The sequence below is a fragment of the Delphinapterus leucas genome, chromosome 6, assembly GCF_059928025.1.
Source record: "Delphinapterus leucas isolate spDelLeu-1000000601 "Yukka" chromosome 6, BTC_Dleu_Yukka2, whole genome shotgun sequence".
NCBI lineage: Eukaryota > Metazoa > Chordata > Mammalia > Artiodactyla > Monodontidae > Delphinapterus > Delphinapterus leucas.
This window is the reverse complement of record NC_143134.1, coordinates 117,439,782-117,465,381: the sequence shown is the minus strand read 5'-3', so window position 1 is coordinate 117,465,381 and position 25,600 is coordinate 117,439,782. Positions and strand designations below refer to the sequence as shown.

The window sequence follows — 25,600 nt, the reverse complement described above, 5'->3', positions numbered from 1 at the left end:
GAAGCCCCATTCCAGATGGAGAAACATCCTAGGGAAGCCCCTGGGATCACCTCCTCCACAGATCAGCCTCTCCCCATTTCAGAAGGAGCAAAGGTCTTTAGCCAACCATACTCCCATCCTAGCCCCCAAGCCCAAGCCCTTGTCAATGCCACCGTCCACACAAGGTCTTGGACTTCTCTCCATTCTGGGGCGTTCCTAGTGCTCCCCTTCCTGGCCCCGGACAGGGAACGGTCAGCAAAGCTCTGGTGCTACCTCACTGTGGGACAGTGGGCAATCCTCACAAAATACGCTTAAATGATTCTGTTACGCAGGCTTCCCCAGGCCTCATCCTGGCCTGAGCCCCTACCTGGTTAAGGACCTTCTGCAGGTAGGGCGTGCCCATGCGGTCAGCCAAGTGGCGGTAGGAAGGGTGGGAGAGGAAGAACTTGCGTTCAGCAGCCAAGGCAGCCGTGATATCCTTCTTACCATCGATGTCCTTCTGGCTCCGGTTCACCACTCCAATGTAGCCTGTGGATGGGGTGGGGGTCAGGGGCAACCAGCCTTGCGGGGGGTGGGGGGGCAGTGTTACGAGGAGGGGCAGTGGGGGTGGGTCAGGTGTGTGGCCTGCCGACCTCTGCGCAGCGGGAGCAGCTTGTTCTCCAGAACATCACGGGCATCTGTGCCCTCGTCCATCAGGTCCAGCTTAGTGATGACCCCGATGGTGCGCTGACCTGGGGGTGGCAGGAGAGGGTTGTCTACATCTGCACTTGCCCTCACACAGGCGACCCCAGGCACTCCCAATCCCACCCCATTCCCCCATCTCCCAGCCCACTCCCTCCCTTGCCCACTGCCTGCCTCTGCTCTCCCCACCTCATGCATTCTCCACAGTAGCCAAAATGATTTTTAAAGGCATAAATCTGATCCCACTCCTATTCGCTTAGACCCTCCAGTGGCTCCCCCTTACGCTGTGAATAGACCCCCAGGGCCTTGCGCATTGGCTACCTGTGAAAACCTACCCTGGGGGTCCACCTCCTTGGCGACCTTGAGGGCATCAGAGTTGGCCAGGTCGGAGTTGGCTGGGGACACGGCCAAGATGAGGCAATTCTCCTTGGTGACGAACTGCATAAGCATGTCGCGGATCTGGAACTCGATGTCGGGAGGTTGGTCCCCCACTGGGACCTTGGTCATTCCGGGCAGGTCCACTAAGGTCAGGTTCAGCACTGGACAGGGCGGCGAGAAGGCGCGCTCAAGGCGAGGGGCGTGGCCGGGGGCGGGCGGATTAAGGAACAGGGCCGGGCTTAAAGAGGATCTGTTTGGGAGCGTGGCCGTAGGTGGGTGGGGTTAGGGAAAAGCGAAGGGCTAAACGGAGGCCCGTTAGAGGCGCTGCCAGGGCTGGGCGGAGCCGTGGCAGTGTGGGACTGGGGTAGGACGCGCAGAGGAGGAGTCGCTGTGGGGGCGGAGTCTACAGGAGGAGTGAAGCCCTTGACGAGGTGCCAGCTAAGGGGCGGGGCCAATAAGATGGTTCCCAAGGGGCGGGGCTCAGAGACGGAGCCAAGAGGCTGGGGGCGGGGCCAGGGCCTGGTCTCCTCACCGTGCGGCGAGTAGACGCGGAGGTTGATGGGCACCGGAGAGATGCCCTTGTTAGTGCCAGTCACCCGGTCGGTCTCAGCCTCAATCTCCAGGCGCACCTCCTCGAAGTCGGTGAATTTCTTCCCCTTGCAGTGCAGGAACTCGGCATATTCTGCCCCAGAAGGAGGGGGGCAAGGGCGAGTAAGCATCATAATAGCCGGCACCCACCTGGGTCCCATCTTCCGCTGGGAAAAGACCCCCGCACACACAAACACACAAAACGTTGCCTTCTTATCCCTCCCCCCACGCAAAGCCACCTCTCTGTTACGCATTTTTATCCCCGCTGTTCGGATGGGGAATGAGGCCCAAAGAGGGGAAGCCCATACCTGTGGTAGCATTGACCAGCTGCAGGACCAGGGGGCGTCGGGTGACAATGCCAGATCCTCGGGGCAGGAAGTCCCTGCAGTGAGTTGGGGGTGAGAAGAGGGGCAAGGTCTGAGGAGACTCCCTCTGTCCCAGGGGCACTTGTCCTGCCACTGGGAGCCCCAAAGCTTGCCCAAAGTTCCCTGCCACACCTTAGCCTAAGGGCTTCACTATGGGAAGAGGGCAGCTGAGAAAGGTGTAACAGATCACCCCCAAATCCTCTGGGTCACAGAATTTGTGCTTCTGAACTGGCTCCCAGACCTCTCTCAGGTCTGCCCTGTGTTAATTCTGAGCCAACAGGAAGTCCCTGCCCCAACCCGGCCACTGCCATTCAACTCAGGAGAAACTGAGGCATGGGGAGCCCCACCCCACGTGCCCAAGCGTCCAGTGGCCACAGAGTGGATGCCAAGGAAACGGAGTTGCACCTCCTCCCCCCCTTCCGCTGTGGGGAAAGGCAGCATCTCACTTCCCCTTCCCTGGCCCCATCTGGTTGGGGTTGAGGATGAGGGGGATGGGGGAAAGGAGGAGGCAAGGAAAAGAACTCATGCTCTTTAAGTACCTACTGCATGCCAGGCTCTTCGTGGGCAATATCTCCTGGGAGACACTGTTATTATCCCCATTTTACAGACAAGGAAACTGAGGCTCAGAGACATTCAGGTTGCCCAGCCAGTATCTACCAGACCCTGAGCACAGATCTGTTTGACTCTCTGGTGAAAGCTTTCTGCCCTTCAACTCCCTGAAGACCCAGCTCCCTTTTTTTTTTTTTTTTTTTGCGGTACGCAGGCCTCTCACTGTTGTGGCCTCTCCCGTTGCGGAGCACAGGCTCCGGACGCGCAGACTCAGTGGCCATGGCTCACGGGCCCAGGCGCTCCGCGGCATGTGGGATCTTCCCGGACCGGGGCACGAACCCGCGTCCCCTGCATCGGCAGGCGGACTCTCAACCACTGCGCCACCAGGGAAGCCCCCCAGCTCCCTTTGAAGGACTGGACTGAGGCATCCTCAATTCACCTCATGCCCCTAGACCTGATGTCTATTCCTCAGGCATCTGCTGTGTCAACTTCAGCAGTCCTTTCAGCTAACTCTTGAGGGTGACACTTCTCTCTGTCCTGTCAGCTCTTCTCATCTCCCCACCCACACAACCACGGCCCCACCCAGGCCAGCACAAGAAGGAGGGTGGAGGCCTCTCCAAGGATCAGGCTCTTCGGATCACAGTTATGGGATTCCCAGGACTCAGGAAAGGGGGGAGGAGGCCAGAGCTTGAGGGACCACAGAGATCTGGCCAGTCACCTCATTCATGGAGAGGCACATGGAGGCCCAGGGAGGGGAAAGGATACACTCAAGATCCTATAAGGGGGACTTCCCTGGTGGCGCAGTGGTTAAGAATCCGCCTGCCAATGCAGGGGACACGGGTCTGAGCCCTGGTCTGGGAAGATCTCACATGCCACGGAGCCACTAAGCCCATGTGCCACAACTGCTGAGCCTGTGCTCTAGAGCCCGCGAGCCACAACTACTGAAGCCCGTGCACCTAGAGACCGTGCTCCACAACAAGAGAAGCCACTGCAATGAGAAGCCCGCGCGCCACAACAAAGAGTAGCCCCCGCTCGCTGCAACTAGAGAAAGCCCGCGTGCAGCAACGAAGACCAAACACAGCCAAAAATAAATAAATAAAATTTTTTTTTAAAAAAGATCCTATAGGGCTGGGACACAGCCAGATCATGAACATGGATCCCCTGCCCCCAGCCCAGAGCCTGACCCGGACTCACAAAGCAGGTTTGGGGCAGAGGGTTTGGGGACAACAGAGTAGGCCCAGGTTTCTGGGTTCAAGGCCTCATCTGGGGGCCCTGGGGAGGCCTCTTTCATCCCCTGTTCTCACCTTGCCCCACCTCTGGGGAGAGCAGAGGTTAATGGGGAGGAGTCAGCCACCTTATGGGGAAGGAGAATGATAAATCCTGCATTTATCCATCATTTCTAGGTGCCAGGCAAATGCTTTTCATTTGTGCAAGACTCTGAGCTTCAGAAGGGTGGGCTTGCATCTTTCCGTCTATCGCTGTATCCCATGGCTCAGCACAAGGCTTAGTACACAAGACGTCCTTAATAAATGGGCACTGAATTCCCAAGTCCTCAAAAAGTGCTCTCATATGGAAATGATCATTTTACAGATGAGGCAACTGAGGCTCAGAAAGGTGAAGTGACTTGGCCAAGTTCACCCAATGAGGAATGGCAGAGCTGGGATTCAATCCTGGTGCTGTTGGACTCCAGAGCCTGCAAACTTTCCCATCAAACTCTGCTGCCCTCTAAACCTGAGGAGCCAGACTTGGCTTTTTATGTAATTCAATTAAATTCAGTCTAGAATATATTTGGGAGCAGCTGCTCTGTGCCAGGCTCTGTGCTGGGCCCTGGGGATGGGAGGAGATGAGTCAGACAGTTCCCACCCCGAGGAGCTCACAGCATGGTGGGAGAGACAGAAGTAAACAGATAATGCAATGCAATGTGACATGTGCTGGAATGGAGGTGCACCAGGCAGCACAGAGAGGGAGGTGATTAACCGGGGGCAGGGGGAAGCGAGCAGGGTGGGAGCTTCCTGTCTCTGTCTCTCCCATCCTTTATTCGCTGATGCCTTTGCAGGGGTGACCCCCTAGTACTTGGGATCCCTCAGGGCTGTGGAGGTAGGACATCTATTCTCACAGAGGCTGGGGTGGGCCTGGGGGTCTGGGGTCTACCTTCTTCCCCAACAGCTCCTCACCCAGCAGTACCATGGCAACAGTAGTTGCCATGGAAACTGCAGGAGGGTTTGGGAAGGATGGGACTCCACACAGAGAGCCCCCTCCCCATGCAGAGACATGAACCTTCCCTGGAGCTCTTCCCTGAGAGCACCCCTCCGCCCCCCACACCAATGGGCCCACTTGGCCCTGGCAGGCCAGAGGGGTGGAGGTCCCTGAGGTGCCACATAGAGGGTGTGGGGAGCCCAGGGCCCAGCTGGAGGGGTGGTCAAGGGTCTGCGCCAGCCTGCTCCGAGTTGCTGCCTCCCAGGGCTACTTAAAGGACAAGCAGCTTATGGGAAGCTGAGATTAGAGCACAGGGCCATGTGTGGGAGAAGAGCGCCTCCTCAGACCAGGATCTCCCAGGGCCGGGGTGGGGATGGGGTGCCCAGGTGGGGAGGGGCCCCATCTTGGCCCTGGCCCAGGTTCTCAAAGGGAGGCCCTCACACAGTCTGTGTCAGAGTTCCCCAGGCAGCCTGTTCAAATGCACATTCCTCAGACAGGCTGGGTTAGAATCTTGGGGTGGGGGGGGTGGGGGGGTGGGGCAGGGGAGGGGAGGAGGGAATCTGGATTTTAAACACGATCCCCATATGATTTTCATGTTCCTGTCAAGTTTAAGGATCACTGGCTCAGTGGTGAGGAGCCAGTGCCAGGCAGAGGCCCTGGGTTCGAATCCTGCCTTGGCCATTCCCCGGGGCAAGGTGCCCCCGGGGCAAGTTGCTTCATGCTCTGGGCCTCAGGGTCCTCAGCTGTAAACTACATGATCTAAACTGGGCATCATATACTACCACACATGGCTGCGGGAGGATCCTTGGAACCCTTTCACCAAAAGAGCTTAGCCCATGCCTCGTACATAGTAGGCGCTCAGCAGTTGGAGGGGCCTGTCAAGGAGGTCCTCCTGTCCTCGGTCTCTTCCCTCGGAGGCTCCCCAAATTTCAGCAAGGAATCCAAGATCCTGAAGAGCCCTCTGCCTCACCTCCTTCGGGCACTGAATTGGATCTTGGGATTCTGACCACAGAATGTTGGGTGGAAACAATGGACATCAAGGAGGTGCAGTTTTCAGAGAACATCTCACTCCCCTGTCATTATCCAGAGGGTGGAACAGAGGCCCACAGAAGGGCAGGGAGCTGTGAGGCCACACAGCAATGGGAGAGGTAGGAGAGGTGGCCGAGATGGGACCAGGACCGGGAGGCCGGCTCTCCAGCCCCACATGCCTGGACAGGCAGTGACAAGCACCGGCTGGTTCCCATGTCCAGACTGAGCGCCTTGCTCCCTGTTGGATTCCCACGCTGGGCACAGGCTGGGCTACAGCAGGGGCTCAGGCAACACTGGTAGGAGCGAGCACGGCTGAGCGGCTCCACAGCTCCTGCCTTTCAACCGGAAAGGCTGCCCCACGCCCTCTGTTAAAGTGTACCTTGGTGCCTCCCCACTGGGGATTCAGGCCTGATCTGGCTTCCAGCCAGAGCCCCCCCTGCACCTCCCACCCAGCTCCTGGTTAGCCTGAGGGAGGACAGAACAGGTGCCCAGAGAAAAGTGTGCCGGACCCACCAGCCTCGAGTGACATGTGGGAGGGGTGGATGGTGACAGGCCAGCCCCTCCCGCTCATCCTGGACAGATGGTGGTTTCCCGGGGAGGCCTTGCCTTGCCATCTGCAGAAGTACCTTCAAACCTGAAGCACAGGGAGGATGAAATAAAAACGTCTCACGACCTCCAGGCACTACATACTCCCCCCGTCTGAATTGGCACTGTCACCCCAGAGGGGCCTGGAGAAATTACATCAAAGGGCCGAAGTGACCCCACCCCTACTCTGGTGTCCGAGATCCGGGACTATTGCTCTGGAACCCTGGTTTCTGGGTCCTGCTGAATGTAAACAACAGCAGAAAGTAGCATGCTTGGTCTGGCGTGTACCCAGCGGCAGTCATCCTTATAAGTCTCTTGTTTCCTGGGCTCTGATGTCAGACGGGCCAGGCGTTGGATGTCAGAGCTGCCACTTAGGAGCTGTGTGGCTATGGACAAATGACCAGGCCTCTCTGAGCCTCAGTTTCCTTATCAGTAAAATGGGTTTCTGTGAAGCTTATATAAATTAATGCCTGAATAAATGGTAGCATTGATTATAAATATAACTTGTTGAGCAATCTGAGAACACAGGCTGGGCTCCCACAACCATGTCACCAACTGATGCAGCAGGGAGGGAGTTGGAAGGTGGATCTCCTGGGGGCTGGCCGGAAGAGTGGACGGAGGCTAGGATATTTCCTGCCAAACCTTGCCTTGGAAGTGGAAGGCAAGCGGGCCAGGCAGGCTGTGAGATGCCCTCTGAAGCAGGGATCCAGGGTGGATGTGAGGGAGTGGATGGGCCAAGAAACACAGTGGGGAGGAGGTGAGGCCAGGCAACAAGTCCTGCTCTGTTCCTGCTGCCCCAGGAGGTCCCAGGCCGGCCCACTTCGTTGCACAGCCCATGAATTTCCAGCTGAGGTTTGAACATTTTAGGGCAGCCCTGGCCTTAGCTTCCCCTGATATTCTGATGTCCAGTAAACAGGGTTGGTCCTGTTTACCGCCGTATTCCCAGCACCCAGCTCAGAGCCTGGCACTGAGCGGGCACTCGGGACACCCCTGTCGACCGAAAGAATGATTTGATGAAGCTCCTACAGTTTTCCCACCATCGCCCTCATTGCACAGATGTGGAAATTGAGGCATAAAAAGGGGAAGAGTGTTGCCCAAGTTCACAGTGCAAGTTGGCGACAGGGTAGGACTGGTGCCCAGGGCTCTGGACTCCAAGCCCGGTGCTCTCTCCACAACATCCATTTTCTCTATTAAAGAAAATCTGTGGGGTTTCCCTGGTGGCGCAGTGGTTAAGAATCCGCCTGCCAATGCAGGGGACACGGGTTCGAGCCCTGGTCCAGTAAGATCCTACATGCCGTGGAGCAACTAAACCCATGCGCCACAACTACTGAGCCTGTGCTCCAGAGCCCGTGAGCCACAACTCCTGAAGCCCGGGCACCTAGAGCCCATGCTCTGCAACAAGAGGCCACTGCAATGAGAAGCCCGTGCACCACAACGAACAGTAGCCCCCGCTCACCGCAACTAGAGAAAGCCCGAGCGCAGCAACAAAGACCCAACGCAGCCTAAATAAATAAGTAAAATAAATTTTTTAAAAATGTTAAAAATAAATAAATTAATTAATTTTAAAAATAGAAAATCTGTGATCTTTCCTTCCACCTTATCCTTCCATCCTTCCTACATTTCTTCTTTGCCTCTTTCCTTCCTGCCTCCCTCCCTTCTTTCCTCTTTCCTTTCCTTCAAGTGTTGATGACTTTATACTCTCAAAATGAAAATCAATTTCTCTTTTGCCTGTACCTTAAAAAATCATATGTTCTCCCTTTAAAAAAACTTTCGACTACTATATATAAAATAGATAACTAATAAGAACCTACTGTATAGCACAGGGAACTTTACTCAGTACTCTGTAATGACCTATATGGGAATAGAATCTAAAAAAAGAATGGATACATGTATATGTATAACTAACTCACTTTGCTGTACGGCAGAAACTAACACAACATTGTAAATCAACTATACTCCAATAAAAATAAATTTAAAAAATAAAAAATTAAAATAAAATTGAAAATTTTTTTCCCACAAAATAAAATGTTGAGATGGCCAAGAAGCACATGAAAAGCTGCTGAACATCACTAATTATTAGAGAAATGCAAATCAAAACTACAATGAGGTATCACCTCACAACAATTAGAATGGGCATCATCGAAAAATCTACAAACAATAAATGCTGGAGAGGGTGTGGAGAAAAGGGAACCCTCTTGCACTGTTGGTGGGAATGTAAATTGATACAGCCACTATGGAGAACAGTATGGAGGTTCCTTAAAAAACTAAAAATAGAACTACCATACGACCCAGCAATCCCACTACTGGGCATATACCCAGAGAAAACCATAATTCAAAAAGACACATGCACCCCAATGTTCATTGCAGCATTATTTACAATAGCCAGGTCATGGAAGCAACCTAAATGCCCATCAACAGACGAATGGATAAAGAAGATGTGGCACATATATACAGTGGAATATTACTCAGCCATAAAAAGGAACAAAATTGGGTCACTTGTAGAGACGTGGATGGATCTAGAGACTGTCATACAAGTGAAGTAAGTCAGAAAGAGAAAAACAAATATCATATATTAACACATATATGTGGAACCTAGAAAAATGGTATAGATGAACCGGTTTGCAGGGCAGAAATAGAGACACAGATGTAGAGAACAAACATATGGACACCAAGTGGGGAAAGCGGCGGGGGTGGGTGGTGGTAGTGGTGGGATGAATTGGAAGATTGGGATTGACATATATACACTAATATGCATAAAATGGATAACTAATAAGAACCTGCTGTGTAAAAAATAAATAAAATAAAATTCAAAAATTCAAAAAAAAAAAGAAATTGCTGTTTCCAGCTATTGAGTCAGAAAAATAAATAAATAAATAAAATGTTGAAAAAATAAAAAGCAACCAACACCGCAACACCTGGGGCTCACCATTGTAAACATTTTATCATTTATAATAATAGTCATGGCAAACACTGATGCATTGTTGACTGCTGGCCAAGGACTCTGCTGGGGGCTTTAAAATCTGCATCATCACGAGGTTTCTTTTGGGGGTGATGGAAGTGTTCTAAAATTAGATTGTGATGATGGTTGCACAAGTCTGTAAATATGCTAAAAATCATTGAAGTGTGCACTAAAAATGGGTGAATTTTACGGCATGTAAATTATACCTTGATAAAGCTGTTTAAGAAATCTGCATCCTCTCGTTTGATTCTCGAATGGCTGTGTGAGGTTGGCATGTCCAGTTTCCCCAACTTAAAGGGGAAGAAACTGAGGCTCAGAGAGATGAAGTCAGGTGCCCCTCACGTGCCCACTTGTGCCCGGGGCTCTGAGCCACACTTGGGTAGTGGCTCTGCTTGCCTAACAGCTCAGCACAAACTTTTCCCAAGTCGCTCAATACAGAGCTACATCTGGATCCTTATTTCTTATCACCAGCAGCTTGCTGTGAAGGAATCTCAGCTCCACCACTAAATTATTTCCCTGCTCCTAACCTCAGTTTCCTCATCAGTGAAATGGGACACAATCCAGCAGCTCCCTCCTAGGGTTGTTGAGGGGATGCCTTGAGATCCTGGCTGTAGAAGGATCTAACAGATCTAACAGAGTGCCCATTGGTGATGCCATGAGCCACCTGAGTGCCCATCATGTGCTAGGTGCCTGTGTGTGCTAGAGAGCATTGCATTCACTTCACCTGCTGAGATGTTTCTCCCCGTCCTGGCTGGTGGCCTTGTTTCCCTGTGCTAAGACCAGTGATAAAAGAGTGACGCAGTAATGAACAGGTAAAATGTTCATAGTAACCCTGGTTGGAACTCGCTCTCAGCCCAAGGCCTTGGGCCTCTTTCTCCCTCTATGGTCCCTCATTCTGGAAAAACTGAGCCCTACCATACACACGGAGGTCATGGGCTGGAGGGTGATCAGGGAAGGCATCCTGGAGGAGGTGTTGGCTGATGTGAGCCTTGGAGGTTGAGCCAGTGAAGGAAGAAGACAGAGGTGTGGTGAAGAGCCTTCCCGGAAGAGAACAGCACACGCAACGGCACTCAGGAGAGTGAGAGGGATGGCCCATTTCCCCATGAACTGCGAGATACCTAGGTGGCCCAGGAGGGAGCGGCTGGAGGGGAATCCAGGCTGGGTAAGGCAGGCCTCAGGGTCCCAACTCAGGAGCTAGGGCTCTGGTTGGAGGGCAGGGGGGCTAAGGAGGGCTTCAAGCAGAGGGGATCAGATTGGGAAGCCATAGGGAGTTCTGTGCTGTCAGATGGAGAATGGCAAGAGAGGCAGATGCCCCAGGTGCTAAGACAAAGGTGGTGGTGGCCAAGGTAGAGAGAGGGGGGTGGACTGGGGCAGAATACACAGGGCTTGTAGACTGAATGGATGGAGAGGATGAGAGAGGAGGGGGGAGCTGATCCCGGGGCCTCTGGCCAGGGCACTGGGAAGATGCCATTTCAGTGACTGTCTCAAACACCTTCCAAGGCCAATATTCCTCTTCTTCCTGTTGCCTGTAGTAATTCCAAGTTGCTAGAGCTGACTGCTGCAAACAGTTCATATTCCCTAGCCAGATTTCAGTCCAGGGAGGGGGTAGGAGTGCCCGAGAGACAACCAGAGAGAGCAGAGGAGGAGAAGCTGAGGTGTATGGAGATGTAGGCACATGGGTTGGGGTGAAGATGGTGGACATTCACATGGAGGCAGGAGACCTGTGCTGGTTCCTGTCCTGCCTCTGATTCCACCGCTGTGTGACTTCAGGCAGGTCCCCTACCCTCTCTGTGCCATTTCACCACCTGAAAAATTGGGATGATGCTCCTCCTACTGACAGGTTGTTGGTTCCAAGAAGACAATAATCAGAGCTGCCCTTGGACCTGGGGAATCGGGGCCCTGACCTTGCACCCCATCCCAGTTGAGATCTCCGGCCTCACCATCCCCATGAAGCATGGGGTTCCCAAGGACCAAGGGAAGGTGCCCAACTGGAGCCTGTGCACCCCTCCTAGGGGTCTCAAGCCTACCTCTAGCTTCTGTCCCCACTGGGGGCGGCCCTCGCTTCGGGGAGGCAACCCTGGGGGGCTAAGGGGGATCCTTTCTGGGGACGGGGATGGAGCTGGAATATGAGGGCGGCCTGGAGAGAGACGCTTCCCATCCCATCACAGAGCTCGGAGGAGTCTGAAATTCGATATTCAACACCAGCCTGCCAGGTTGCGTTGAAGGTGTGTTTGTCAAGGTGGGAGGGCAGAATGTATTGTATTTAGCAATTCCTTAGCTTGATTTATAACAGGAGTATTTAGACCTACGGCACGTGGGCTCCACTTCTGCTCTTGTTCCGGGGCTGATAACACCACGTCCGTGAACGGCTGCCTCCGCTCCCGCCCCGCCCCTCCTCACCCGCCCGCCAGGTTCCGACCCTCCGACCCCAGCCAAGGCCTGGGAAACTCGATTCTCCTGGCGCCGGGATCAGCTGCCGTCTGCCAGAGTCACCTTTCATTCCCAGCTCCTTGAGGCCACTGGGTGGGGCGGGGGTTTGGGGAAGACGTCCTCTGGCGGGGCTGAGCACGCGGGTCTGGCTGTGGGCGCGTGGCAGGTGCGCGCTCTGAGCAGGGAGATGGGGAGGAGAGTGTGGCTGCCCGGCAGCATCGCGGGCTCTCTGGGTGGGGATGGCTGAAGGGCCGGCAGCGCCTCCCCGACCCTCCTGGTCTCGCTGTGACCTCTGCTCCTCACTGCCCTTCGTCCGGGTTCTCAGACCCACTGGGCTCCCTCCCACCTGGGGCCTTTGCTCAGGTGGGACCCTGCACCTGGAGTGTGTGTTCACTCCTTTGCCTGACCAAGTCCTATTTTTACTCAGGCCCAGACTTAAATGCTCAAATGCCTTCCCGGGCCCCCTGACGACTCCCCTCCCTTCAAAATCGAGGCTCCTGGTACCCTTTTTCCAACACACAACAAAAGAGCTCTTTGTGTGATGTAGCGTCTGTCTGTCCTGCTCAGCTGTGAGCCCCCTCCCCCGCAGCCCCCCCCCCTCCAGAATAGGGGTGGGTCTGGCTTCTTCAGAGCTGTATCCTTAGGGCCTGGCACGCTGCAAGTGCCAAGGAGATGTCAGTTCTCTCTGCCCCCTCCAGTCAGTGACTTTCTACTTTTGATGTCTCAATTATCCCCTAATCTTCTTTGGCCTCAGTCTCCAAACCTGGGAAATGGGGCCACTAAGATGTAGCCCGACGTGTTCAGAGGAAGCGACAGATCTTAGTAGTGGGGGGACCACTAAGATGTAGCCCGACGTGTTCAGAGGAAGCGACAGATCTTAGTAGTGGGGGGACCACTAAGATGTAGCCCGAAGTGTTCAGAGGAAGCGACAGATCTTAGTAGTGGGGGGACCACTAAGATGTAGCCCGAAGTGTTCAGAGGAAGCGACAGATCTTAGTAGTGGGGGGACCACTAAGATGTAGCCCGAAGTGTTCAGAGGAAGCGACAGATCTTAGTAGTGGGGAGTGGGCTGTCCCCCATGGCAGGAGCTGGGGCTGACCAAGAGAGGGGCTCTCTGAGGCCAGAGACCAGCACAAGTCTGTGCTGGGATGCGAATGCAGAGAAAGGGGCAAGGGGATTGGTAGGAGGCAGGGAGCCTGAGCAGGGGTAGGCAGAGTCACCAGGGAAACCCAAAACACTACCCCCAGGCTGCCCCGTGGGCTCTGGGCAGAGGCTCACTCCCCAGCCTCCCTTCGCTATCCTGGCTAGAGGAGATTCTCCCACCTCCACCCTCACCCTGGCCCTCCTCCCAGCTGGTACCTATGCCCAGGCAGGAACAGAATGGGTGCATCCTCTGTGCCAGACCTTACCCCGAGTACTTCACGGGTATGACGTCAACACTCGCCACAATCCCATGAGGGAGGTGCTATTATTATCCCTATTTTACAGATGAGGAAATAGCAGCCAAGCAGGGTTTAAGAAACATGCCCAATGTTGCCCAGCTTGTAAGTGGCAGAGGTAAGCTACAAACCCAGGTCTGATTCCAGAGCCTGAGCGCTCAGCCCCTCTACCACACTCCCACTGGCCTTGGCCTCCCCAGGGGCCAAACGGGAGGGAAGGTGGGCACTGCCCAAATGTCAGCATGCCTGGGCACCAAAGTGAGTAAGGCCAGGGGCGTCAGAGGCTGGAAGCCTATCCCAGGACACCAGACTTGACGCTGGATGGGTATTGCGGGGAGGGGGCACGCAACTGGGGGCAGACAAAGGGAAACCTAGGGCACCAGACATCTGCTCACAAAATGCTGGGGTGTCCTGGGGCCCACACATACTCCTCTGTCTGCACTTACCCCCAAGATGATCTCATCTATGCTCACGGGTTTACATCCCATCTCTTCCAAATTTATATTTCCAGCCAGCCTTCCCCCTGAGCTTCCGACTTGCATCACCACACTGCCCACCTGACATGTCAGACTCAAAGAGTTCAAAACCAAACTCCTGATCTTACCCCCAGCCCCCCAACTGGCTCCTCCCGTACTCTGTTAATGGCGCCAACACCCACCTGCGGTCAAAGGTGCGGAAGTCATCTTGGATTTTTCTTTCCTCACCTTCCACATCCCATCCACCAGCAGGTTTTGTGGGACTTTCCTCCAAAATACATCCTGAACCCCACAGGTCTCCCCCTCTCTCTGCTAAAGCCCTGGTCCAGGCCCTGTCACCTTTGCCCACCGCAGCAGCCTCCTCATGGGTCTCCTGCCCCCCTTCCCAAGTCACATACTTGCTGAATCAGCTCAAGTCACTCCATTACTTAAAAGCTTCTGATAATAATGAAAACAAACGCAGCTCCTCAGCATAATCTGAGGGCCTTGTAGATCTAGCCCCAGCCTACTCCCTGATGCTGTGTCCGCTTTGCTCACAAAACACCAGCCCCAGTGCTTCCTTTCTGTTCTTCAAACACACCAAATTCATTACTGCCCCAGGACCTTTGCATTTGCTGTTCCTTCCACCTAGAATGCTCTCCCCAGATAGTCACGTGGCTTCTCATCCCTCAGTTCTCCTCTCAGATGCCGCCACCTCCTAGAGACCTTCTCTGACCTCCCTGTGGAAAGTGGCCCTTTTCCCTCCCAGCATTGACCCCATTCCCCAGTTTTCTTCTTCATATATCTGCTGAATGACTCAATGAATTAGCCTCAGTTTTCCCTTCTGTAAAAGGGGGACAAAGAAATAGCATAGACCCAGACCAGTCCTAGCGGGGTCCTGGGCAGCTGGTTGGGTCACCTCCATTGCAGAGCTGACAACAGGGTCCTCCTTGTTGCCCGGGAGCCCGGGCTGGCCTGGAGCAATCTTTGCTTCCTCTGTTGTATTTTCCACTTCCTCTCAATGGGGGGTTGACTCCCGGGAAGCCCCAGGAGGCAGAGCCACTGTTACCATGCTTATGCGTCTGGGGACCTAGTCCTAGGTAGAGAGGCTGGGACCCATGACAGACCAGGCAGGGCTGGCTGGGGGCCCCGGTGAACTTCAGTTTCCCGACTGCACTCCAACACCGGCCTCCTCACTAGCTTTCATGAGGATCATGTAATGCTTCCCTGCTCACTCCTCCGCCTCAGGCCCAGTGACCCCTGCTCTGCCCCTGGCCTGTGTCTGTACACCCCGTGCATCCTCCTGCAGGGCCACAGTCAAACGGTATTGGGTTGTGAGAGGGCCCAGGCCTCCTGGGGCAGAATCCACATCTCACTCCACCACTCAACAAGCAAACAGTTGCCCAAGTCAGCTGTGACCAGGCTGGCCTGCTGTGCTCTCTACTTACTGGCACCTCTCTCTGCTGGACAGTGAACTCCAGAAGGGCAGGGGCCTGGTCTGTACTGGCACATGAAGGCCCCAAACCTAACTGACAATCAACACCTCCCTCCCACGTGTTTACAAAAGGGGGCTTTTACACCCATGAACTCACTGGAGCCCCACGGCCACTGTCTCAGGAAGGCAAGGCAGCAGCTGTCAGTCTGCGCATCACTCAGATGGGGAATATGGGGACCCACACCCCTGCACGTCCCTTTGCTCAGTGCAGAGCTGGGCTCTTAGAGGCTGTGCAGGCTCCAGATTGGAGTCTAATAGATGCTGTCCTTCCTGGCCCTGTGACCTTGGACATAGCCTCTAACCTCAGTGTCTCAGTTTCCTCACCTGCAGGATGGGCATCATGGTACCTGCCTCATGGGGGTGTTGCGACCCATCCCATATTGCATGGCATGGGGCACATGGGAAGGGCCCAGCAGGTGGGAGCTGAGGTCACCTTCCCCTCTGTGCCCCCTGCCCAGAGCACGCAGCAGGCACAGAGCAGGCGTTCAGCAGATGTCCAGTGGATGAAAGGCAGGCCTATGGCTTGTACACTGGAAAGTTCTGGATGTCCACGAGTGCTATATAAAGCACGAAGACCCTGGGGCTTTATTGTCTCCAGGGTCCTCCCACCCCCTCACTCTGACAGCCAGGCGTAGGGACGGGGACCATCTGTGTGTCTCTTGCCTGTGCCTCTGCTGCTCTGGGGGGTCACGTGACTAGGAGGGAGATTCTTTGGGAGCCCGTCCCTGGGAGACAGACGGCGTCCCCCTCTGCTGACCAGATGGGTCTGGCCGCCCCCCCAGATTCATAGCTCCAGGCAGGATCCTTCCCTCTCATCCCTGGGGTTGACACTGGGCTTCCCAGGTCATTTGTGGGGCAGGAACAACCACCTGGTCCAACTGTCCATATTAGAGATGGGGAAACTGAGGCTCTGAGAGGGCAGTGACTCGCCTGAGGTTTCACAGCAGAAGCTGGCTTGGACCCAGGATGTCTGGCCTGGAACTGCTGTCCCTCTGAGGGCGAAAGCCTCTACCTGCCTCCCTCTCCCACATGTCGTTCGCTTCTTTAGCCATGAAGGTCATTGGCACAAAGCTAGGGTTTCTGAAGAAGGCGAGGGAGGGAGATGACACAGTGGGCCGGTCAGTGTCAATTCTCCCGCACCCCCCTCAGTCTGCCCAGCCCCCACTCGGTCTCCAGCACCGGGCCGAGAGCGTCATCCTCTCTCTCTCCTGCTCAGCACCCGAAAAAGCCGCCTCCGCCTCCCCTTTCTTGGGGGACCCTGGGTGGGGGTCACGACCCTGCCTGCCTCCCTAAACCCAGGACACCCTTTGTCTTTATGGTTGCCCCCGACTCCTTGCCACCCGGCCCTCCCAGCGCCTTGTGGGATCAGAGACAGGAGGGGGATTAGGTTGTGCAAATGGCTCCCCCCTCCCCGCCATCCTGCCTCCCTGTCTTAGTCATCTCTGCCCTCCGCCGCCTTCTCCCTCCATTACAATCCCTCTGCCAGGCCAAGGGGAGAACGACATTGACAGGTGCTCCCACCCAGGGGCGGCGGCGGCGGGGCAAGGGGCCGGCTGCTCAGTAAAGGATCAGAAGCGGTTTCTCCCCCACCCCGTCCTCTTCCTCATCCTGCAACCCGCGCCGCCCCCCTCTTCCGCGCTGCGCACGGATGGCGGCTGGAGCCGCAGAGGTGTGTGTGTGACGGGGGGGGGGGGGGAGGCTGCGTCTGCTCCCCGATGCCCACGGGGCTATCTCCTCTCCCAGGGGCTATGGGGGGGGGGTCCCCTGCCACGGGCCGGGAATTCCCATGAGAGGAGGGAGCTGTCCCCCGTAGGGCCTGGGGTTGGGGGCACTGCCCCAGGGATGCTGCCCGCCTCAAGAGACCCCCAGAGCCGAAGGGAGGAGCTGAGTAATGCAGGCCCCTCAGTACCCAAGGGGGGTTGGGGGCACAGCCCTTTGCCAGGGTCTCGCTGTCTTCCCCAAAGGATGGGGCGGAGGAGGGGGGCGTGATCCCGCTGCCGCTGGCTTGACGTTTGCGGACAAGCCGGGGGCGCTGCGCCCCTGAGGGGCTCTCGTGGCAGGGGTGGGCCGCCTCCTTCTGGCTGGAGGCGGGGGGCGCGCCTTCCACGGTGCAGCGCCAGGGGCTGCCGTCGGGGCCGGGTAGCGAGGCCCGGAGGACCCGGGCGGGGGGAGTCCGAGTTCAGGGGCGCGCCGCTCCTACCTGCCTACGAAATTCTCGAGCACTGAGCTCTTGCCGGCGCTCTGGCCGCCCACCACGGCGATCTGTGGCAGGTCGAGGTCCGCGTTCTGGCCGATGGCGGAGAAGGCATCCTGCAGCCGGTTGACCAGCGGGATTAGATCCTCCATGCCACGGTTGCCCATGGTTGCGGCTGGCCCCACGGGCTGCGATCCGGCGGCCGCTTGGGCTCCCGGCTTTGGCTCTGCCGCTGCAGCGCGCGCTCTGACTGCCTGCGCCGCGGGCCCCCGCCCCTCGGGGATCGGAGCGGAGCGCTGTGCCAGAGTGCCGCTAGAGGGCGTCCGCAGCCCTCCGGGCCGGCAGTCATGCGCAGGCGCCGCCCGTGGCACTATGGGGACTGTAGTTTTCTCCTTCTGCGGCTTTTGGGGCGCTCGAGCCATGTCTGGGGGAAGCGCGGATGCTGCACCGCAGATATCATTCCTGGAAATGGTCAAGGTCTCCTAGGTACTAGGTACCGTTAGTACCAGGCCCCTCGGATAGTGGTCATGACTGCCTCACTCCATCGTACAGGTGTGGAAACTGAGGCTTGGAGACATGGGCCTCCTCCAAGGTCATAGTCTCCTGACCTTCAGTTCCACTTGCCCTCACTGCCTTCTACTCTAGGTTGTGACTAATTTATCTCCGGCATTTCCCTCCCCGACTTTGGGCCTCAGTTTCCCTGTTTCTAGAAGGAGAAGATATAGAACACTAATTCAACAAATATTTACTGAGCACCTACTATAAGCCACACCCTGTTCTAGGCGCTGGAGATACAACAATAAACAAGACAGACAGTTGGAGATACAACAGTAAACAAGAACAAGAATAAGATCTTCCCTCATAGATCTTACAGTGGAGACAGACAGTAAACGAATAAACAGATAAATGAAACAGTAAAAGTGAAAATAGTTTATACTAATAGTGATGGGAGAAATAAACATGGGGTGTAAAGAGAAGTACCTGTGTGGGTGCAGAGTCCTCTTTAGCCTGGGAGGTTAGGGGGGGTTCTCTGAGGAGGTGACATTTGAGAAGAGACCTAAATGTTGAGAAGGAGCCAGCCAGGCCAAATGAATGGCAAGTACAAAGGCCTGACACTTGGAAGGACCTTCATGGGACAGTTGGGACTTCTTGTCCTGGAGAGTGACAGTCTTCTCCCCAAACCATCAGGGTGGTGGTAAAACAGTGGGATTTGAATGCAGGACTTCTACAACCCTACCCTGTTTATCATTTTCACATGGAGAGACCATGGGGCCCCAGGCCTAGGCATCCACGTCTGCATTTAAGGAACCTAGTTTGGACTCCCCACAAGGCTGGAAAGGAAGGCCAGCCTACCCTGTGCTACTGGGGATCAGCAGGTTACTCTGTCTGTGAACAGAGTGGGGACACTGCTGGGAGATCAGCGGCCTGTGAATTGGAGACTGTTGTGCATTCACCCATTTAATGCATATTTATTAAGCCAGGAACTATGCTAGACCCCAGTGATAAAGCAATGAGCAAAATGGATAAAGCCCTTACCCACATGTGGCTTATAGTCTAGTGGAAAAAGAAGGACAAAGCACAAATAAGCCAATAAATATGACTGTCAGATGGTGATGAGTGCTTTGGAAAGCAAGGAAGCTGGGGAAGTTGGAGGAGGGGGTAGTGCTGCTATTTTGTATAGAGTGGTCAGAGGAGGACTCTGGTAAGGTAAAAATTTGAGCAGAGACCTGAAGGAAGTGAGGGAGCAGCTCATGTGGACATCTAGGGGAGGAATTTTCCAGGCAGGCAGAGGGGAATAAGCGGATCCCATCCCAGGAGCCGGGCCTGGGTCTCAGACGAGCTGTGTGATCCAGGTCCCTGCAGATCTTTGAGCCGCAGTTATCCAGTGTGGGAATGACTGCGAAGGGCATGGCCCTGGCCTGGCACTTAGGAGACCCTTATTAAACTGCTGCTGCTGATCACAGCCTTCCAGATAGCTGGAGCATCAGTCACACACAACACACATCCCGTGCAGCTGCTCCAAGCCAGCCCATTATTATGCTCTGAGAGCCAGAGAGGGCAGAGATGAAGCCTGAATTGGAGCCATTAATTTGGAAAGAGGGTGCAGGTTACAGATGTCTGCCTAGAAGAGCACCACCATGGCTGGGTTGTTTTTCCTAATTACAATAGGGAAACTTATTGTAAAAATCAGACTTTACACAGTGTTTGAAAGCTTCTGGTCATTCTCCCACCCAGAAATAACCACTACTTATAGCTTAGAGTTTATTCTCTGGCTTATCCCATATATATTCATTTTGTTTCATTTTGTTTTTATAGAAATGGGATCATACTATAAATCCTGTACTGCTGTATCACCCATGCCAGACCAGCAGCCTGGGCATCACCCCGAGTTTGTCAGAAATGCAGACTCTCAGGCTTCACTCATGACCTGCTGGATCACAACCTGCATTCAACAAGAACCAAGGGCCCCTGGAGATTCCGGTGCACATCAGAGTTGGAGCTCTAATACATATTATCATATGCAACTTGCTTTTTTAGCAACAGTATGTCTTTGACGTCTTTCAGCGTAAGAACAGTTTGGTCACATTCCTTGTTCACGGCTGCATAGTTTCCCACTGTTTGGCAGTGCTCTGGTTCTGTTCCCTGGTCTGCTAAAAATGACTGTGCTGGGCTTGAAGAACGGATGGATAAAATGCCACTTGGAGGGGAGTGTGAATAGAGAAGTGCTGATGTTCTGGGCAGAGGAATCAGCATAAGCAAAGGAATGGAAGCAGAAAGGAAACAAACCTGAAGTCTACCCTGTCCTTGTTCCCACAGGGCTTGGTGAGGACCGAAGGAGGGATACTGTAGGTGGTTCTCCCGGGTGCTGAGAAGTTGGGGATCCAGAAGGCCAATGAGTTAAATGAGAGTCTTAGAAATGGCTTTGACCCTCTACTTGGAGCACTGACGAGGGAGAATTCTCTCTGGAGCCCCTGAAGCTGTAACCACCACCTATGCTTGCAGATCAGTAGCAGGAACACTCACTGTGCATTTCTTCCTGGGCCAGGTTACTGTGCTAAGAGATTCAACCCTCAGGAGGGAGAAGTTCTTATTAGTTCCCCTTGACAGATGAGGCAACTGAGGCACAAAGAGGAATGTGGCTAAGGTCACAAAGCCAGAAAGTGATGGAGTGAAGATGTGAATTGGAGGTAGGTGAGACCCAGGGCTTCTATGTTTATATCCTATACTGCACCAGCCCTTGCAACCTATACACTTCTAGTGCACATGAAATAAAACACTAGTCCCTTCTGATGGGGTTTTTCTTGGGCATACAGCAGGTGCTTAATAAATGCTGATTGCATTAAATTGTGCGGTGGCCTTATTGCGCAGCCTTGACCCTATAGCTCCTAGATCAAGCCATTATATTTAGTCACTAAGTCTGCTCAGGGTCTGGCCCTTTGGATTTATTCATTCGTTTATTCTTCAGCAGGTATTAATCAGTGGCTACTTCATGCCAGGCCTCAAGCAAGACATAGGGGGATGAAGAGGTTAATAAGATGCAGGACTTGTCCTGCTAGAATGCGGATCCACTGTGAGAAGAAGACAAGCTAAGCAGACCAGGTGCATGAAGCCAAGACACCTGGCTGTGTCTGGGGCAAGGTCACTGCTGAAGAAGCATCTGGGCCAGGCTGGAGCACACATAGTGCCCTCCTCTGTGTGGCTGGGGGATGGGCACCAAGATTTCCCAGGGGCTTTGGGGCACCAATGGTCCAGGCATCTTTGCTTTGAATTCCCCATCTTACAATGAGGAGCTCCCCATAAGCCTGGAACAACAGCATAAGCCTAGATCCCTTGTATGCTGAGGATCAAGGGCGCAGCTCCAAAGCTAGGTTGCCTGCTGTTCAAATCCCACCCCTACCACTGTCTAACCCAGTGACCTTGGGCAAGTCAGTTCACCTCCCTGGCCCTCAGTTTCTGCATCTGTAAAAGGGGATAAGACTATTACCTAACTCATAGGGTTGTGTGAGGGGGATTCAGTGATGTAATAATTCAGGTAAAACATGAAAACAATGCCTAAAACAGTGAATCATTAGAGCTACGATTAGTATAATTATAATCATCGTTACCGTTGTACTGTCTGAAGAAACTTCAGCCTCATGAAGGTAGCAAAGCATGTCACCTCTTGGTGGGAAGGATAAGGGATCATAAACGTGCCAGGATTTGTGGGGGAGACACAGAGCTAGGTCTGGAGGTGTGGATTGGGGGCCAAATGAATGAATGAATCCAAAGGGCCAGACCCTGAGCAGACTTAGTGACTAAATATAACGGCCCTGGATGGCTCAGCTTGTGGAAATCCCAGACCCCAGGGGACCCCAGATTACCCAATTATTCCCCATGTGGACAGAGGCCTTTGAAGGTATATCTGGCAATCAGGAAAGGCCTCCTGAAGAGGCGATGTTTGAATTGAGCTGGGAAGACTGGACAGGGATCGGCCTGGTGACGAGTGAGAGGAAGGGGGAGGATTGTAAGGGAAATTTAGTTCCTTTGGGGACGTAAGGCAGCCGCTGTGGCTGAACCTGGTAAGCGGTGGGGAGACCCTATTACACATAAGCCAGTCCTGTCCAGCAGAGATGGCCAAACTCAGATCCTAAGTTGGGAGGGGTCCTGCCCCAGGTCTCTCTGGAAGGTAGGGGCAGCAACAAGGCTGTGCCCACCGTGCCACTCCCACCTCTGTTCTCTGTTCCCCTCACCCTGCTTAATAATAGGTAAAGGCGCAGGTGATGACAGATACTGATACATGATAACCGTATGGCCTTATATTTTTCTCTGCTCTAGTCTGGCCGGGAGCTGTCGCTAAGCACGGACTATTCCTGGGGTTTCTGAGCTGGGCGTCTGGTTGTGGGCATACTCTGTGAGCCTGCGTTGGTGTGCTGTGCTGGGTGCCTTGATGGGACTTGCCGCTGTGCGGTGATGGACATAGATGTCAAGAAGGGAAGAGCTGCTGTGATGAACACCAGCCCGAGGATGGAAGGAGGAAACTGCATCCTGGAGTCATTCGTTCATTCGTTTGCTCATTAATCAACCTTCCCCAAGCAACCATGATGTACAGGGCTCTGAGCTGGTGTCCCAAGGACATGGGGACAACTCAGCAGCTGCTTTCTACTGTCAAAGGGCACATGACATTACTGAGGGCAGAAATAAGAGGAGGAAGTAGCAGGTTACAGGATAAGGACACCGTCATCAATAGCTGGTTAGAAAGCGTACTGGGAAAATAGCGACAATAGCCACTATAGAAACTGCGCAGATGGCAGATCAAGAAGCCTGCAAAACCATAACATAACGCAGTGCTTGAATAGATGGAGATGTTTACCTCATTCTTAAACTGAAAAACTTGGGATAAATTTGGCTGTGTTTCTCCAACTTAAACACATTTCATGCAACACCAGTCGAAATTCTGATGGGATTTTGGCATGGGTGGGGAAGGGAGAAGGTTTGACAAAAATCATTCTGTAACTTACCCCCCAAAACTTACATGATTGGGAATTGGCAAATTTTAAAAAAACATAACAGTATCAGGGGCTTGTGTGGTTAGGCATTAAAATATATTCCAAAACTATAACAATCACACTATGTGATATCATCGCGGGAAGAGACAAGTAGATTCCTGGAGCAAATGGGTCTGGACGTAGAGCCACATGAGTATGAGTCTACTTCGTGATAAAGGTGCATCTCAAAGTGGAGGCAGGAGTGAGGCCTCCAGGTGATGCTGCGTCGTCAGACTTCATTTGGGATGCAGAGAGATGGGGCCTTTCTTCTCCCTCTGAACATACTTCATTGGGGGGCTTTGCCTGTAAGGGACTGATTAAAAGCAATCAACGTGAGTCTAGCTCCAAACAGTGTCCCCAGAGTGTTTCCATCCACAATCTAGTCTGGTCTTCAAGGAGGCAGCACAAGGTCATATACATTAAAAAAAAAAAATGTTCACTCCCTCCCCATGATAAAGTCATCCAACTGGTCACAGCAAATTAGTAAAAAAGGAGAGAAAGTGAATCTCCCCCAGCCCCCCACCCATGAGCCCACTACATACATTTATTCTTTCCAAAACTGGGGTCATAATGTGTATGCACTTTTGTAACCTACTGAGTTCAGTTCATATCATATCATGAGTGTTTAAATATCCTTTGAAGACATAGTTTCTGAAGGCTGTGTGCTATTCCTTAAGAGGCAGACACAATGATTTATTTAGCTGTTCTCCAAGTTGATTATTTTCCAGACAGCTATTATAAATAATGTTTCTGTGAGCGACCTGCTGGCTTTTTAAAAAAAGTATACTTTAATTTTATTGGAGTATAGTTGATTTATAATGTGTTAGTTTCAGGTATAGAGCAAAGTGATTCAGTAATACATATACTCATTCTTTTCTAGATGCTTTTCTCATATAGGTTATCACAGAAACCTGCTGTCTTTTTAAAAAATAAATTTATTTAATTAATTTATTTTTGGCTGCATTAGGTCTTTGTTACTGCGCGTGGGCTTTCTCTACCTGAGGCAAGCAGGGGCTTTTCTTTGTTGCGGTGCGCGGGCTCTTCATTGCAGTGGCTTCTCTTGTCGCGGAGCACGGGCTCTAGGTGTGCAGGCTCGGTAGTTGTGGCTCGTGGGCTCTAGAGCACAGGCTCAGTAGTTGTGGCACATGGGCTTAGTTGTTTCGTGGCATGTGATATCTTCCCGGACCAGGGCTCGACCCTGTGTCCCCTGTATTGGCAGGTGGGTTCTTAACCACTGTGCCACCAGGGAAGCCCAAAACCTGCTGTCTTTTTTTTTTTTTTTTTTTTTTTGCGGTACGCGGGGCTCTCACTGTTGTGGCCTCTCCCATTGTGGGGCACAAGCTCCGGACGCGCAGGCTCAGCGGCCATGGCTCACGGGCCCAGCCGCTCCGCGGCATGTGGGATCTTCCCGGACCGGGGCACGAACCCGCGTCCCCTACATCGGCAGGCGGACTCTCAACCACTGCGCCACCAGGGAAGCCCCCTGCTGTCTTTTAAAAGGCTTGTTTCTGATTATTTTCTTGGGCTAGATTCCTACAAGTGGGGACCCGGTCAAGGGTCAGAACACGTTCAAGAGTCTTGACAGAGAATTTTCAGATTGCTTTCCAGAAAGATGAATTAACACAGGAAGCCACCGCTGCCTTCTCTACCTTCACCAGCATGAGCATTATTTTATTTTTTTTTACTTTGGCAATTTGCTAAGCTCCCCAGTGCTAAACATTATGTAATATCATACACAGACACACACACACAGACACACACACAAAAAATCCCCGGCAGGGGGTACTCATTTTACAGACGAAGAAACAGGCTCAGAGAGGACTCCTGCATCAGCCAGGGTCGCCTAGCCAGAAGGCAGTGGAGCCCCAATTCAACACCGGACCTCTCCAAGGCTAGCACCCAGATCTATTGGTTGCAAGGCTAGGCGATCTTGACTCAACCCACCCCTCCTTCCCCATTGCCTCCGTCTTGGTTCTCACCAGAGCCGAGTGATCTAATCTGGGCGGATATGATGCTGTCACACTCTTCCCTAGCACTCCCTGCCCCTCAGGGGTAAAGCCCAACTCTTCAGGCCCGCCTTCAAAGCCCGCATAGTCCGGGCTTCCCTTCCACCCAAAGGCGCAAAGTCCCCTGAGCCCGACCCCGCCCCGCCCTCCGGCCACGCCAAGCCGCGTTCGCGCCTCTAAGTCCAGGCAGAGTTAGGCACCTGTGCTGCCGCCCGGGGCTGTAGTAGAGCCGGTCCCTAGCTTTAGGGCAGCGCTAAAGTCACATGACTGCAGTCACATGACTGCAGTAACTGGTTGATACTCGGGTCTCCGCTGGGCCGACCTTAAGTCTGCGCGTCCCTAGCGCCACCGTGCGCCGCGTGGCAGACAGTCGGCGCTTAATGCAAAGTGAGCGCATTGCCTAGGGCTGTTACAGCTCTGGTAGGCTCTGAGCAACAGAAAAAGCAAAGGGAATTGTTCTTACTAACTGCGGATTGTTTGCCTCAGTGCTTGTGGAGGGACCGAGGAGAGGCGCACCGGGACGCGGGACAGAGTCGAAATTAAAGGGTCCTTGCGGGCAGGACCGTTCAGGGGCAGGATGAGCGCCGTTTTTACCATTAAACTCTGCCCTCCTCACCCGCTCCCCAGCCAACCCGGAGAAACAAACAAACAAACAAAAAAACACTTTCAAACCGATCTCCCCACCCCTTCCAAGGCTAATTCTTCTGCCCCGTTGTGCCGGTCGTCCTCTCGCTGGGTTTCGATCCC

The 25,600-nt window shown here is 53.7% G+C and overlaps 1 protein-coding gene across 11 annotated transcripts in view; it reads right to left on the bottom strand.

The window, feature by feature from the left end:
• Positions 1 to 17,596, bottom strand: part of DNM1 (dynamin 1) — a 45,961-nt gene extending 28,365 nt beyond the window's left edge. For 6 of the 11 annotated variants that reach the window (XM_089913800.1, XM_089913801.1, XM_089913802.1 and 3 more), the window contains exons 1-6: positions 17,329 to 17,593; positions 1,935 to 2,008; positions 1,571 to 1,720; positions 996 to 1,199; positions 612 to 710; positions 347 to 507 (exon numbers count right to left, since the gene is read on the bottom strand). In XM_089913800.1, the coding sequence (XP_089769926.1) occupies positions 347 to 507; positions 612 to 710; positions 996 to 1,199; positions 1,571 to 1,720; positions 1,935 to 2,008; positions 17,329 to 17,489 (849 nt within the window). In that variant the 5' untranslated portion in view covers positions 17,490 to 17,593. Of the gene's footprint in view, positions 1 to 346; positions 508 to 611; positions 711 to 995; positions 1,200 to 1,570; positions 1,721 to 1,934; positions 2,009 to 17,328 lie in introns of all 11 variants that reach the window. The other 5 variants (XR_016393651.1, XR_016393652.1, XR_016393653.1 and 2 more) reach the window with 2 other exon arrangements.
• Positions 17,597 to 25,600: the final 8,004 nt, after the last annotated feature.